A 15,019-nucleotide genomic window follows, 5' to 3' on the forward strand; every position below is an offset into this window, starting at 1 on the left:
TGTATATATAGTACTTTGAGAAGTTTAACATTTTCAGTACCAGGGTTAGTTGATCTTATCCTTCCGAAGATATCATATAAGTTATTTATATTTCTTTTTTGGTGCTGGTGTTTCCTGTTTCCTTTGAATGGTTGCTTAGTATTTTTGATTTGTGTTTTTGCTAGTGTTATGGTGAATTTGTTAGCGGTTCAATCAATGATGATCAGAGAATGAATGTTGTTCGCAATTCATGCCCTGGTGCAGGAGCTTGCGGTGGCATGTATACAGCCAATACCATGGCATCTGCTATTGAAGCTATGGGCATGAGTCTTCCATACAGGTAAGTTACGTTGTATGACAAGAAGAAAGAATCATGAATTTTTTTGCATATTTTTTTTTATTGCATCTTAGGCATTTGTCTTGCCTTCTGCCATATCTTTTAACAGTGCCTTTGGTTTATTTGATCTGTAAGCTCTTCAACACCAGCTGAAGACCCATTAAAACTAGAGGAATGCCGTTTAGCTGGTAAATATGTGTTGGAGTTGCTGAAAATGGACTTGAAACCTAAAGATATCATAACCCCAAAGTCATTACGCAATGCAATGGTCATTGTTATGGCTCTAGGTGGATCCACGAATGCAGTTCTACACTTGATTGCCATTGCTAGGTAAGTCTTCCTGCTCGTGTGTCTGTCAATCCAATCTTTTTTTAGTTAGAAATCTATTGATTAAATTCTTCTTTGTAGATCTGTTGGCTTGCAACTTACTCTGGATGATTTCCAGAAAGTTAGTGATAGTGTACCATTCCTTGCTGATCTCAAGCCTAGTGGAAAGTATGTTATGGAGGATGTGCACAAGGTCTGTCGAGTGCTATCTATTATCTTTTCTTTTTGTGTCGATTTGTTACTATACCATATAGTCAATATGAACTATCATATCAGCTTTTGAACAATCTAAAGAATCCAAAAAATGATGATAGATTGGGGGAACACCTGCTCTTATCCGCTATCTCTTGGAACAAGGGCTTTTGGATGGGGATTGCATAACTGGTGAGTTTTTTCTTTCATCCTGCAGAAAATTCTGGTCTTCCCCTGTTTATTTACTGTTACTTCTTTCAGTAACTGGGAAGACTCTGGCGGAAAATGCTAAGATAGTTCCTCCCTTATCTGACGGTCAGGTATGACAGTTTTTATGATCATCCTTTTTTCCTGCATGTTTTCACCTAATATTAGGATGTCAGGAAACTGGAAAGTGATCTTGACAGTTGATACTTCTCATCAGCAAATAATAAGACCGCTGGAGAACCCTATCAAGACAACTGGTCACATCCAAATACTATATGGGAATCTAGCACCAGAGGGTTCTGTGGCAAAAATAACGGGGAAAGAAGGCCTCTACTTCTCAGGTTCTTTTTTTTTTTGTTTCCTGAAAACTGCTAAGTGTAACTGTGTTTCACAACACCATTACTTGCATTTTACTCATAAGAGCATGTTATGCTATCAGGTCCTGCTCTGATTTTTGAAGGAGAGGAGTCTATGCTTGCTGCTATATCTGAGAATCCTCAAAACTTTAAGGTACTTGTATAGCAGATGCTATTCTTTAGTCTTTACATTTTTCTACTTACTTGCCTTGTCAGCGATGTCACCTGAGTGCGGGCTGCAGATGCGGCAAATCTCAAAAAAATTTCAGTGCGGGTGCGTATGTACATACTATATATAAGATCTAATTAATAAATATAATCATAAAAATATGTGAAATACTCAAAATGCAGCCATGCATCATCTTATCCTTTTCCAATCTACCTAGTTTCCTACATGTGCAGACAGTGCATTGCACGGCTGCTAGATAATTCTTGCAGGAAGCAATGATAGATTGACAATTGTAAAACAAAAAGTAAAACCAGCATATGGTAAAATTAAAAAGTAAAACTGCAAAACAAAAAGTTACGTGGAATTAACTAATAACTGACATATAACTGAGAACAGCATTCCTCAACAGAAAAAGCATGGCTCGGACAGAACAGAAATACTGAAATAGATTAACAAATAACATTATAATATCTATGTTGCAGTCTTGAAACGTGGAGAGAGAGAGAGAGAGAGAGGGCTGAAGACGTGAGAGTTGAGAAGAAAAGAACTCGTTCAATTCACTAACCCTAATCTCTATTATAAAGAGATTAGGGTAGAAAGAAGATTTACAGATTACATCAATCTAAAATAAAGAAAATATTAAAGAGATCTTATAACTCTTTAATATTACAAAGAACCACCTAGAAACATAAACATTCTTATTTCAACACTCCCCCTCAAGCTGGAGCATACATATTAAACATGCTCAGCTTGTCACAACATTTAGAGAAATCACCAATAGGGAGAACTTTGGTGAAGACATCTACAGCTTGGTCTTCTGAAGGGACATGAATAGTGGCAATGGTTCCTCCTTGAACGAGATCCCGAATGTAATGACAGTCAACCTCAATATGTTTAGTTCTTTCATGGAAAACTGGATTATTAGCAATGTACGTGGCTGCACGATTGTCATAATACATCTTCATGGGAAGTGGAATCGACACACTTAGGCTAGATAACATGGATCTAACCCAAGTCATTTCTGTTGCAGTTTGAGCCATAGCTCTATATTCAGATTCTGCACTAGATCTTGACACTACGCCTTGTTTTTTACTTCTCCATGATATGAGGTTGCCTCCCACAAATACACAAAATCCTGTGGTAGATTTTCTGTCCTCGACTGAGCCAGCATAGTCAGCATCACTATAGGCTTCCACTTCCAGAGTCTTGCCTTTTGTGAACAAAAGGCCTTCGCCAGGAGACGATTTCAGATATTTAACCACCATCAAAGCAGCATCCCAATTAACTTTCCTTGGTTTTTCCATAAATTGACTTAGTTTCCCCACTGCAAAACTAATGTCTGGTCTTGTCACAGTAACATAGAGTAGTTTTCCAATAAGGAATCTATAAGATCTAGAATCCACTAATTCTGTTTGGTCATCATGAAGGTGTATACGTTGATTCATAGGCAAATTAGTCGGTTTAGCTCCTAGCATCCCTGTGTCCTGCAATAAATCAAGAACATACTTCCGTTGAGAGAGAACAACACCCTCCCTATTGCGAGCAAGTTCTATTCCCAAGAAGTATCGAAGTGGATCAAGATCTTTCGTCACAAAGTGTTTTTGAAGAAACAGTTTTGCATCAGAAATTTCTTGATCAGAGTCACCTGTTAGGATAATATCATCAACATAAACCACGAGAACGGTTATACCTCTGGAAGTCTTCTTGATAAACAGAGAATGATCAAGAGGAGAGATCTCACAAAGCCACACTCTGAAACTACCTCTGAAAACTTGTGAAACCACGCACGAGGACTCTGCTTGAGTCCATAAATAGCTTTCTTCAGCTTGCACACTTTGCCACACTCCCCCTGTCGTTCAAATCCTGGTGGTTGTTGCATATAGACAGTCTCATCAAGATCACCGTACAAAAAGACGTTTTTCACATTCAGTTGATACATGTGCCAGTCATGGTGGACAGCCACAGAAATGATAAGACGAATGGTTCCCAACCGAGCAACTGGAGAGAATGTCTCAAAGAAATCCACACCGTAGGTCTGCGTTTAGCCCTTAGCAACCAACCGAGCTTTGTATTGTTCCATAAAACCATCAGAATTATATTTCACTATGAATACCCACTTTGAGCCAACAATATCACAACGAGAAGGAGGATTAATAAGTTCCCAAGTGCCTCTCTGCACTAAGGCATCCATCTCATCTTGCATAGCCCGTTTCCATTGGGTGTTTAATAAAGCCTGCTGGTGACACGTAGGAACTGTATGAGCAGCCAGAGCTTGAATGAACTGTTGCATATTTTTACCAACACCATCAGTAGACACAAAATGAGATATAGGATGTAAAGTACATTGTCGCCTGCCTTTGCGAAGAGAAATAGGTAAGTCTTGACAGGGATCAGAATGACTAGGGCTATGCACTTCAGAAGTACTTACCTCCTGAGAAACCGTTGGCGAAGGATTATGAGAAGGGTCCTGTCGACGTGTGTAGACCAGCGGAGGATCACGAAACTTGGACACTACAGTAGAAGGAGATTCAGAAGGAAACGACTCCAAAGGAAGAGGAGGAATAGGTAGTGGGTCTGGTGATGGTGGCATCTCAGGAAGGATGGAAGAGGAGCTATAATAAGGCTGAGACTCAAAGAATGTGACATCCGCACTGATATACTCCTTTTGAGTTAAGGGATCAAAGCATTTGTAGCCCTTATGGTTTCTGGAGTAGCTTATAAAGATACACTTAGTGGCTTGGGCTCCCAATTTATCACGTGTGGGTCCAAGTATGTGAACGAAGCATGTGCAACCAAATACTTTGGGAGCCACTGGAAATAAAGGTCGTTGTGGATGCACAAGTTTAATGGGAACCTTGTTGTCAATGGAGGATGAGGGTAAACGGTTGGTTAAGTAACAGGTCGTGAGGATGGCATCTCCCCAAAAAGATGCAGGTAACTTGGTATGAAGCATTAAGGAACGAGCCACATTTAGGAGTTGGCGATGTTTACGTTCAACTACTCCATTTTGTTGTGAGGTATGGGGACAAGTAAATTGAGGAGAAATGCTATTATCGGAGTAGAACTTCATTAAGGTTGAGGCTTTGAACTCAAGGGCGTTATCAGTGCGAATGTTTTTAACAAGAATACCAAACGGGGTCTTTATTTCAATAATAAGATTTTTGAGAATACATACTACTTCAGACCTTTCCTTCAAAAGGATGACCCAAGTGACTCGAGAATAATCATCAACAATGACAAGAAAATACTGAAATCTTGACCTATTAGCAACTCTGCTAGGACCCCACACATCAACATGAAGAAGATCAAATAGTCCACAACTGGACGGACAAAGACTCGATGAATAATGGCTACGGGTGTGTTTGCCAAGTTGACAGGCTTCATACTGGAATGACTCTGGTATTGAAAGCTGAGGAAGAAGGTGACGGAGCTTGGAGACAGATGAATGACCAAGTCTGAGATGCCACTGGAAAGAGGAGGACGGTGAGGTGATCGATGATGCTGCAATACCCACTGGATCCGACAGGAAGTAGATGCCCCCTTTCTCATAGTCTCCACCAATCATCTTCCCAGTTTGCAAGTCCTAAAATGAACATAAACCATAGTCAAATGTAACACGACAGTGTAAGTCATTAATCAATTGTCCAACTGATAACAAATTTGTTGGGAACTTAGGAGCATATAACACATTAGGAATAGTCATAGACTGAGAAATCTTGATATCACCATAACCCAGAATAGGTGATCATCTACCATCTGCAAGTTTCACATGACGTGCTTGAGGCAACATGTGTAGCACAATAAACATAGAAGGTTCACTACAAAAGTGGCTCGATGCTCCGGAATCAATAATCCAAGTAGTACCTGTATCATGTAGGACACTATCAACAGACATAGCATTGTGTATCATGACTGTAGAGGCCGACGGCTGGGAAGATCTGAGTTCTAGGAAGTCCTCATACTCAGGCTTGTTGATACTCACTGTCACTGTCTCAGGGTGAGAAGGAGATAAAGACCCATCTACAACTGATGAAGCTGCCTGAACAGACCCAATAGGAGATGGTAAAGAATTCTTGCCCTGCTTAGATGCAACATTTCTTCCTAGGGATGCACCGGAAGGACGACCATGTTTATCCCAACATCTGTCTTCTAAATGTCCTATTTTACCACAATAGGTGCACTGAAATCTTTCCCTACCTCCTCCTGACCCACGACCAATGCCTCTCCCCCTGAATGAACCGCGTCCACGACCTCCTCAGGCTACCAAGGCCGAAGCCTGTAAGTCACTAGAGGGCTAAGAAAGGGTCACAGCAAGACGACTGAGTCTGTTGTAGGCGTCGGCTAGGTCAGGGATTTCTGCTCCAGTCAACAGCTGAGCCTTTGCTACAACATATTCAGGGGAGAGACCCTGTAAAAACTTCGCAACCATAGACTGTTCACCATGAGTTTTATGACATGTTGGACATGGGGGACGTAATGCTTTAAGTCGTTCATAGATGGACTTGAGGGAGGCGAAGTACTGAGCAAGACTTTGATCACCCTGTTGCAAATTAGAGTAAGTTTGCTTCAAGAAATCTCACATTTGTTTGGCCGAGGTATAGTATGCAATAGTTGATGCGATTTGTGGTTGCACACTATTCATGATCCATGACATGACAATATTATTATCTCCCTTCCATAAAGCATATTTTCACTCTTTTCGACAGGCTCATTTTCTTCTATAACATGCTCATTCTCATGTCCAATCACTGACATCATAAACACACGAGACCAAATCTCATAGTTAGATCCATCTAACTTTATCGTAGAACCATAAGAGAATGAGTTTCCTCCACGTTTAACCTCATGAGAAAAATCAGTCCTGAGATTTTCAGCCATTGCAAATCTATCCACAAGGGATCAACCACCACAGGCAAGAGAAATTATATATATATATATATATTGAAAAAGAGACTGATCAGCAAGACCAAACTTCCCACACAGCCACGTTAGATGCACAAGAGCAAGCAAACCGCTGTCCAACTGTTGACAGCAACCCACAGCCAACAAAAAAACAGCAATCTGAAAAAAAAAACTGCTAACAGACCACCCTAAGGTCCAGTCGTTGATGCAGGAAGGCGTTGGATTGAGACTGGTCGCAGGCAGTTTCAAGGCAGAACAGGGCTGAATCTTCTAAAATCCGCCAAAATTCATCCAGAGCTTGGATCGAGCTGAATTTTGGACTGAAGCTTGCTGGGATGATTATCTACAGACGGCCAAAAGATGGGGGGCAAATGCCCAACCTAAGGTCCACTCGTTGTCAAGGCAAGGAGCTGGACTGTCGCCTGTCACAGGCTGTTTCAGAACAGGGCTGTCTCGAGCTCCTCCTCACGATCTCAGCAGGAAACAAGCAAAACCAGTCTTAACCAACCAACAACTTGTCTATTTATGTACCTAACGCAGCTGTACCACACATTAATTTTCACACATCATGGATAACGACATCAGATAAATGTAGTCTGTCACACCCCGACCTTTTTGACACTCAAACATTTTTTTTTTCTAACATCCAACATCGAGGTGTGACTACACAATAGTTCAAAAAGGAATGAGCCAAGCAATTCAAAACAATGGGGCAAGCTTTCCATTATATAGCATTTCAATTCAATTGTACATTTGACAAAAATGCCCCAAAATCACAACATCGATGCCTCATCAAAACAAGGCATCAGTAAAAACCAAAAACCCGACGCGCCGGCACTACAAGAACAAAACAAAACCCAAAACCTCCCCAGTAGGACGTGAGTGTAGCCATCTGCTCAGCCTGCTGCCCCGGGTACACCAAAACCTGAAAAAAGGAAACAACTGAAGGCTTAGCCTTCGCAGTATGGCAACAAGCCAGGAAAAGTCCAAGCCCTCTTAGGTCGGGCTCAGTACACAAACAAACATCAGAACAATCTATCATTATGTCGTGTCAAGACACGACATGCAGACGCCACTCAATGGCTACAATAACATAATTTCAATCACATGCAAGGCATCATCAACATGTCACGTGCATTCATAAGCACAACAGTCACATGCACAACAATCCTATATATTTCAATCACATACATTGCAGTTTCATTACTATCAGTGAATTTACAGTTCCTGTGGGTGCAAACACAGGCACGTGCACACCGCGGGCGGCCCACAGCCGAGAGACAACCCCCGTGGTGGCCCAGAACAGTATGGATCCATCTATCCGCTGCAGCGGTAGAGCACTCATCCATGGATGTGTGAATTCCAAGGAGAGATACTCAGCCTTCCCTAGGACACCCAGGTTGGGAAGGCGGGAGCCTACGCTCCAAGCACATCACACAACAGTACCCTGGGGCCTTGCACCGCCTGCGCTCCGAACAGGCGAGACCAGTGGCGAAAGTGGGACAACTCCCATATACATAGTCACATCCCACTGGCCTCTCATCTCTTATTCTTTCATTCTTATACTTATACTTGCACAAACACATTTAACTGGCTAGCTCCTGAGGTTGGTTCACTTCACGAGTGAACCCACACCTCCAATTGCCTCCACACGAGGGTTACACATAACCACAACAGTTTTGGCTAGCCGTCATAACAATATGGGCACAACTACCCACTGTGCAAACATTTGTATCATTGCCCGCGGCAATGGGTATTCAATAAACATAACATTCACATTCATCATCATAACAATCACATCTTTGAAAACTTAGCCAAACCACAGAAAGTAGTCTCAATCTGTGGTGGGCTCGTAGCTGTCCTATGCAGTTATCATGCTAGAATGCTTTCTAATGCACAATTGGGGTCGAGGAGACACTCGACTCGATACCCCGCCTCATCTGTCCTAAACAGTTATCAATTCTAGCATGCACATGCAATGCGTAACATTATCAAAACAATTACTATAAGCATTTCAAAACAATTCATATCATATATCAATTTATGTACATGCATACACATATTCATTCACGGAACACTCAATCAATTCATATCACAAATCCTAGGATCCCATGATCCTAGGAACACACATTCATTCACTTGCCCAAGCAGGGATTTGCCTGGAATGTCGCCATACCTGGGGCGCGTTCACAAGAATCTTCCAAAATGCCTCGAGCTTCGAATCCGGTAGCTCAAGGTCGACGGGTTGTACCCGGTGTACCTGTAGACACAAACACAAGATAAGATTCCTACTACTTACCTCAACAATTCAAACAAAAACAAAACAAAATCATTGAGGCACGTGTCATCGCCTCAAGAGGGTGTCGACGGGTAGTGTCGACCCACAAGTTCTCCAATAGGGTCACTTCCCACTCCTAGCCGTGCCAATAGATGCCAAAACTCAAAGCCATCAATCCGTCTATCACTAACGCCTTTCTCAAAATTCCCTTTTTCTTAAATCAAGGCGTCTACCCCAAAGATACTTCCAACTTATGTACGTTATCCCTATTTAACTCCAAGATGCACCCGTTCACAAAAACGCGTGCTACAGGCTCACTAAAACGGTCCTAAATCTTCCCCACAACCTCACAAACTCTACCATGTCTCCCCTAATGCTTCAAAATTAATCTATCATGCTTAAATGATCATCCAAAATATGAATCTTCGCTTCCCAACATAATCGCAAGCTTTCCCCAAAAACGAAATCACTAACATGTGTTCCAAATAATCAATTCAAAGCTCTAGCATGCTCAACCAATAATTATGAGCGTTCCAAAGAGAAATATATCATAAAATAGGTTCAATTTCGCCTTGCTCACCCCGATTGAAGGTCTAAACTGCTGTAATCCTCCCGGCAGCCACCTCACGCGTCCAAGTGGTCCCCAAACGGCTAAAATCCTCCAATGCCGCCACTACCAAGGCCTTCTCTAATTGCTGTTACGAGGGGGAAGACAAATCCCCAAGCTGAAAACGGACCCAACAGTGATAGCATAGTGAAAATCAGTGAGAGAAAGTGCTTGATTGGAGAAAAATAGAAAACGAGCAGAAAATGGGGAGAGGGTTCGGTCAAAAGGGGAAAAGAAGGCAGTGAGGGGAGGGGACGGGAGAGAAGAGAGAGACGGTGGAGAGTGAGACGAGTGACAGTGGGAGAGGGAGAGTCGTTCGGTGGAGAGGGGAGACGAGAGACAGTGGGAGAGGGAGGGTCGTTCGGTGGAGAGGGGAGACGAGAGACAGTGGGAGAGGGAGAAGGGAAAGAAAACGGGAAGGAGAAGAAAAGAGAAGAGAGGAAGAGGCAGGGGACGATAGGGTTCACCTCAACGCCGCCGTCGTCGCCGCCGTCGCCGCCGTCGCCGCCGCCGTCGCCGCCGCCTTCTTCCCTGAGCTCCGGTCGTGGGTAAGGAAGAGACGGTAAGAGGAAAGCGAAGGAGAAGAGAATGCGAGGGAGGAGGGACAGCGTCGGGCTCCTCTCGCGTGGGGCTAGGGTCCGGGTCTGGACCCTGACCCGACCCGACCCGCTCCGCCCAAACGCCGCGCGTTACATCCTACCCTCCTAACAAAAAATTTCGTCCTCGAAATTAGATCATACCTCAATGCAAGAACAAGTGCGGATATCTCTTCCGCACGTCCTCCTCAGGTTCCCATGTGCTCTCCTTCAATCCATGGTACTGCCATTCCACCTTCACTAAAGGGATTCTCTTTGTGCGAAGCACTTGCTCTCTTCGATCCACAATTCTGATAGGTTTTTCTTCCATTGTCAGATCATCTTGCACCTGAAAACCTTGAAAATTAATCACATGTGTCGGATCTGGTACGTACTTTCGAAGCATGGAAACATGAAAAACGTCATGAACATGACTCCAGTCTGGTGGTAGTGCCAATCTATAGGCCACCTCGCCAATCTTCTCTAATATCTCAAAAGGTCCTACGAACCTCGGGCTCAACTTTCCCTTCACACCAAAACGAAAAACACCTCTAGTAGGGGAAATCTTCAAAAACACATGATCACCCACCTCAAAAGTCAATTCTCTACGACGAATGTCGGCATAGCTTTTCTGTCTACTCTGAGCAGTCAACAACTTTTTCCTTATCAATTGCACTTGGTCGGTGTAGTGTTGCAAAACTAAAGGGTTTTCGATTTTTCCATCACCCAATTCGGTCCAACAAGCTGGCGATCTGCACGGCCTTCCATACAAAGCCTCAAAAGGTGCCATCCCAATACTAGAGTGGTAACTGTTATTATATGCAAATTCTGCCAGTTTCACATGTTTGTCCCATTCTCCTTTCCACTCTAAGACACAAGCACGCAACATGTCCTCTAAGGTCTGAATGGTCCTCTCCGATTGCCCATCAGTTTGGGGGTGGAACGCTGTGCTTAGCTTAAGCTTGGTACCCAAAGCCTTCTGCAAATGCCCCCAAAATCTAGAGGTAAAACGTGGATCTCGATCCGAAATGATAGACCTTGGCACACCATGCAATCTCACTATCTCGCCAATATATAACTCTGCGAGACTTTCCAAAGACTGATTAATTCTAATAGACAGAAAATGAGCGGACTTCGTCAGTCGATCAACAATCACCCATATGGCATCATGCTGTCTTCGGGTGTGAGGCAATCCAACTACAAAATCCATTGTAATGTCTTCCCATTTCCACACCGGGATATCGATTCTCTGCAACAAGCCTCCGGGCCGTTGATGCTCTGCTTTTACTTGTTGGCAAACCAAGCACTTTGCCACATATTCTGCAATTTCACGCTTCATTCCAGGCCACCAAAAATTTCTCTTCATATCCTGAAACATCTTTGTACTGCCAGGGTGTATAGAAAACTTAGATTTATGAGCTTCATCAAGCAACCGTCGCTTCACCCCTTCATCTCTAGGGACCCACAATCTATGTCGAAACCACAATGAACCCTCTTCATCTTGATGCCAGAAAGCATCTACCTTCTTACACTCTTCCACGTTCTTAGCAAAATCAGGATCTTCCTTTTGCTTCAATACAAGCTCTTCCATCAAAGGGTGTTGTATCACGGCACTCATCGTTGCTTTGTTCTCGCCACAAAGGTAAGGTTGCCATGCTATCACATCTTGTAACAAATTCCAAGAACATGCTAACATACTATACATCGTTGCCTTAGCTTGCCTGCTCAAAGCATCAGCCACCACATTCGCCTTGCCTGGATGATATGATATCGTGAAATCATAATCTTTTAGGTATTCAAACCATCTTCTTTGCCTCAAATTAAGATCACTTTGAGAGAATATATATTTCAAAGACTTGTGATCTGTAAACACTTCAAATGTTGCCCCATAGAGATAATGCCTCCAAATCTTTAGTGCAAACACAACTGCTCCCAACTCCAAATCGTGAGTGGGATAGTGATGTTCGTGTGTCTTCAACTGCCTTGATGCATAAGCCACCACACGGCCATTTTGCATCAGCACACAACCATAACCGATTCCTGATGCATCTGTGTACAGTACAAAACCCGAATGACCTGATGGAAGCGTCAGAATAGGAGCAGCAGTAAGCTTGTCCTTCAGAGTTTGAAAACTCCTCTCACACTCTTCATTCCAAATAAACTTCACTCCTTTTCTCAATAGCTTAGTCATTGGTGTAGCTATTTTCGAAAAGTCTTGTATGAACCTGCGATAATATCCTGCCAATCCCAAAAAGCTTCTAACCTCGGTTACACTGCATGGCGTCCTCCAGTCCTGCACAGCTGACACCTTAGCCGGATCGACGGATACTCCATCCTTAGAGATTACATGACCCAGAAAGTTTACATTCTCTAGCCAAAATTCACATTTTGAATACTTGGCATACAACTTATGCTTGCGCAAAAGACCCAATACACTTCTCAAGTGATCTCTATGCTCTGTCACACTCTCTGAGTACACCAAAATATCATCCACAAAAACAATAACAAATCGGTCCAAGAACTCTTGGAAAACCCGATTCATGAGGTCCATGAACGCTGCGGGAGCATTGGTCAACCCAAAAGGCATGACCCTGAATTCATAGTGCCCATATCTGGTTCGAAATGCAGTCTTAGCAACATCTTCCTCCCGTATCAAGAGTTGATGATAACCTGTCCTCAGATCGATCTTGGAGAAAACCTTTGCATCCTTAAGCTGATCAAACAAGTCTTCAATTCTAGGAAGCGGATACTTATTCTTGATGGTGATTTGATTCAACATGCGGTAGTCGATACACAAACGCATTGTCCCATCTTTCTTCTTCACAAACAACACTGGTGCTCCCCATGGTGACACACTAGGTCGGATGAAGCCCTTGTCTAAGAGCTCCTGCAATTGCTTCTTCAATTCTTCTAACTCTGCTGGTGCCATACGATAGGGTGCCTTAGAAATAGGAGCTGTCCCTGGTGACAACTCTATCTTGAACTCCACTTCTCGTGTTGGAGGCAAACTTGACAGTTCCTCCGGAAACACATCAGGGTACTCACTCACAATTGCCACATCCGGTAACCTCACCGGTTCCGGCTCATTGGTCAACACATTGACCAAGAAGGCAACACTTCCATTTTCTATCAATCGTTTAGCTTTCAATGCAGACACCATTATCTTATCAGTTCGACTGGCCTTACGAGCATGGAACTCCACAGGTTGCATTTCATCAGTCAACAATTGTATCTGCTTCTTCCTGCAATCTATATTAGCATAATGTGCATATAACCAATCCATGCCCAAAATCACATCAAATTCGTTAAAACTCATGATCACCAACTGTGCAGGTAAGTGATGTTGATGGATCTCCACGTCCACATCAGATAGATACCCACTACACGACTCTTGAGCATGCATAGGGCTAACAACTTTCAGAACATACGGCATCTTCCTAGCAGGCACTTCTAGTGAAGTAGCAAATCGACTAGATATAAATGAATGGGTCGCCCCAGCATCAAACAACACTCTAGCAATATGAGAACCAACAAGTAAAGTACCTTCAACAAGGTCGTGTGCCTGAAGCTCCTCCACGGTAGTAGCATAGACACGTCCAGTCGTCTGTCGTGCGCTAGAAGGACCGGCCTCTGGCTTCTTCAACTCTCTTTCTTTCCTTAAGGGACAATCCTTGATAAAGTGCCCCATCCTTCCACAGTGTAAGCAAGCTCCGATCTCTCGATAGCACGGCTTTCCAGGGTGCACACGCGAACAAGTAGGGCACCTCTGAGAAGTCGGAGTAGCCACTGACCCCTGGGTGGCCTCACTACGGGTTGGCTGGTTCCGTCTGAAAGTTCGATCATCCCGCCTCTCATAAGGCCTTGTCCTGCCTGCAAAGTGGTGGCGCTTCACCTGGGTTCGTCCACCTTGTGAATGCTGGCTTGCTTTCTTCTGGTGATCCTTCTGTGTCCTCGCCCAGTCTTCTTCTATACATCTTGCCATAGTGACCGCCTCGTCCAAGTCACGAGGTCTGCTCGTCAAAACTTTGGTTCGCAGTCCCTCCCGCAGACCACGCACAAACTTACCTGCTCTAGCTCCGTTTGTGGTGTAGAAGTGTGGGCAATACGCCTCCAAGTGTCGATATCTTGTAATATATTCCTCCAAGCTCATTTGATTTTGCTGTAGATCAAGAAACTCTTGCATGTTCTTGTCTCTAGCATGCACTGGGTAGTAGGTGTTGAGGAAGGAATCTCTAAACTGCTTCCAAGAAATTGACGGTTGGCCTGCATACCGGATCTCAAGAGTTGATTTCCACCAATCCATGGCATCACCTTTCAGCAGGTAAGTGCCATAGTTCACTTTGTCTTCCTCAGGCATCTTCAGAAGCACAAAGATGCGTTCAACTTCCTCAATCCACTGTTTTGCCTTATCGTGACTGCACCCTCCTGAAAAGTTAGGCGGCTGCATCGCCATGAACTGTTGAAACGACACCGCTGATGCCTTCTCCTTAAGTGGCACAGTGGTGTCTCTGGAAGGAGATGCATTACTCCTTTGGTTACTGACCATGGACTGCACAAGGGAGGTCAGTGTTTGCAACGTGGTCAGCAAAATAGACTGTTGATCCACAGGTGGAGTCTGCCTCAGTGGGGTTTGAGCACCCCCACCCAATTGGGCATACTGGTGCCCTGACGTACTGTCGTCGCGTGGGGTATGCGCATCAGAATGGGCCGGACTAGGCTCTCTCTGTGCCTCTGTGGACGGCCCAGCTCGCTTCTTACCCTTACGATGATATTCCATCTGTACAAACAAGAACCTTAATCTCAAATCCAGTCTATGACTAATCTCACAAATCAAATCACAACGTGCATTAGCACGAAGTTCAAAACATAGATCACATTACGTACTTATACGTGAAAAAGCATAACCACAATAACAATCTAATCAAATGAATGCGTACCTGGGCAACACGGCTTCACAAATAGGCTTTAACTCACATCCATAGTGGGGTTTGCCATGGCTCTGATACCAAAACTGTCACACCCCGACCTTTTTGACACTCAAACATTTTTTTTTTTCTAACATCCAACATCGAGGTGTGACTACACAATAG

At 43.7% G+C, this 15,019-nt stretch overlaps 2 protein-coding genes across 4 annotated transcripts in view; one reads left to right on the forward strand and one right to left on the reverse strand.

Moving 5' to 3' along the window:
• LOC116257613 (dihydroxy-acid dehydratase, chloroplastic) overlaps positions 1-15,019 on the forward strand; it is a 33,372-nt gene that overhangs the window by 4,389 nt on the left and 13,964 nt on the right. For all 3 annotated transcript variants that reach the window (XM_050078805.1, XM_031634548.2, XM_031634547.2), the window contains 7 exons: positions 165-319; positions 452-646; positions 725-836; positions 958-1,027; positions 1,097-1,155; positions 1,260-1,383; positions 1,482-1,552. In XM_050078805.1, coding sequence (XP_049934762.1) covers positions 165-319; positions 452-646; positions 725-836; positions 958-1,027; positions 1,097-1,155; positions 1,260-1,383; positions 1,482-1,552 — 786 coding nt within the window. The remainder of the gene's footprint in view (positions 1-164; positions 320-451; positions 647-724; positions 837-957; positions 1,028-1,096; positions 1,156-1,259; positions 1,384-1,481; positions 1,553-15,019) is intronic.
• Positions 6,179-14,339, reverse strand: LOC126410232 (uncharacterized). The gene is made up of 2 exons (XM_050078806.1): positions 13,473-14,339; positions 6,179-7,394 (listed from the first exon to the last, which is right to left on the reverse strand). The coding sequence occupies exons 1-2, from the start codon at positions 14,284-14,286 to the stop codon at positions 7,366-7,368; spliced, it is 843 nt and encodes a 280-aa protein (XP_049934763.1). The 5' UTR covers positions 14,287-14,339; the 3' UTR covers positions 6,179-7,365.

Source organism: Nymphaea colorata, chromosome 7, assembly GCF_008831285.2.
Source record: "Nymphaea colorata isolate Beijing-Zhang1983 chromosome 7, ASM883128v2, whole genome shotgun sequence".
NCBI classification, from domain to species: Eukaryota; Viridiplantae; Streptophyta; class Magnoliopsida; order Nymphaeales; family Nymphaeaceae; genus Nymphaea; species Nymphaea colorata.

Excerpts from the sequence above, each read along its gene's own strand:
- LOC126410232 (XM_050078806.1), bottom strand. The coding sequence starts at position 14,286 with ATGCCTGAGGAAGACAAAGTGAACTATGGCACTTACCTGCTGAAAGGT. Across the intron at positions 7,395-13,472 it reads GGCACACGACCTTGTTGAAG|GTTTTGGTGTACCCGGGGCA; the intron begins GTACTTTACTTG and ends TCCTTTTTTCAG.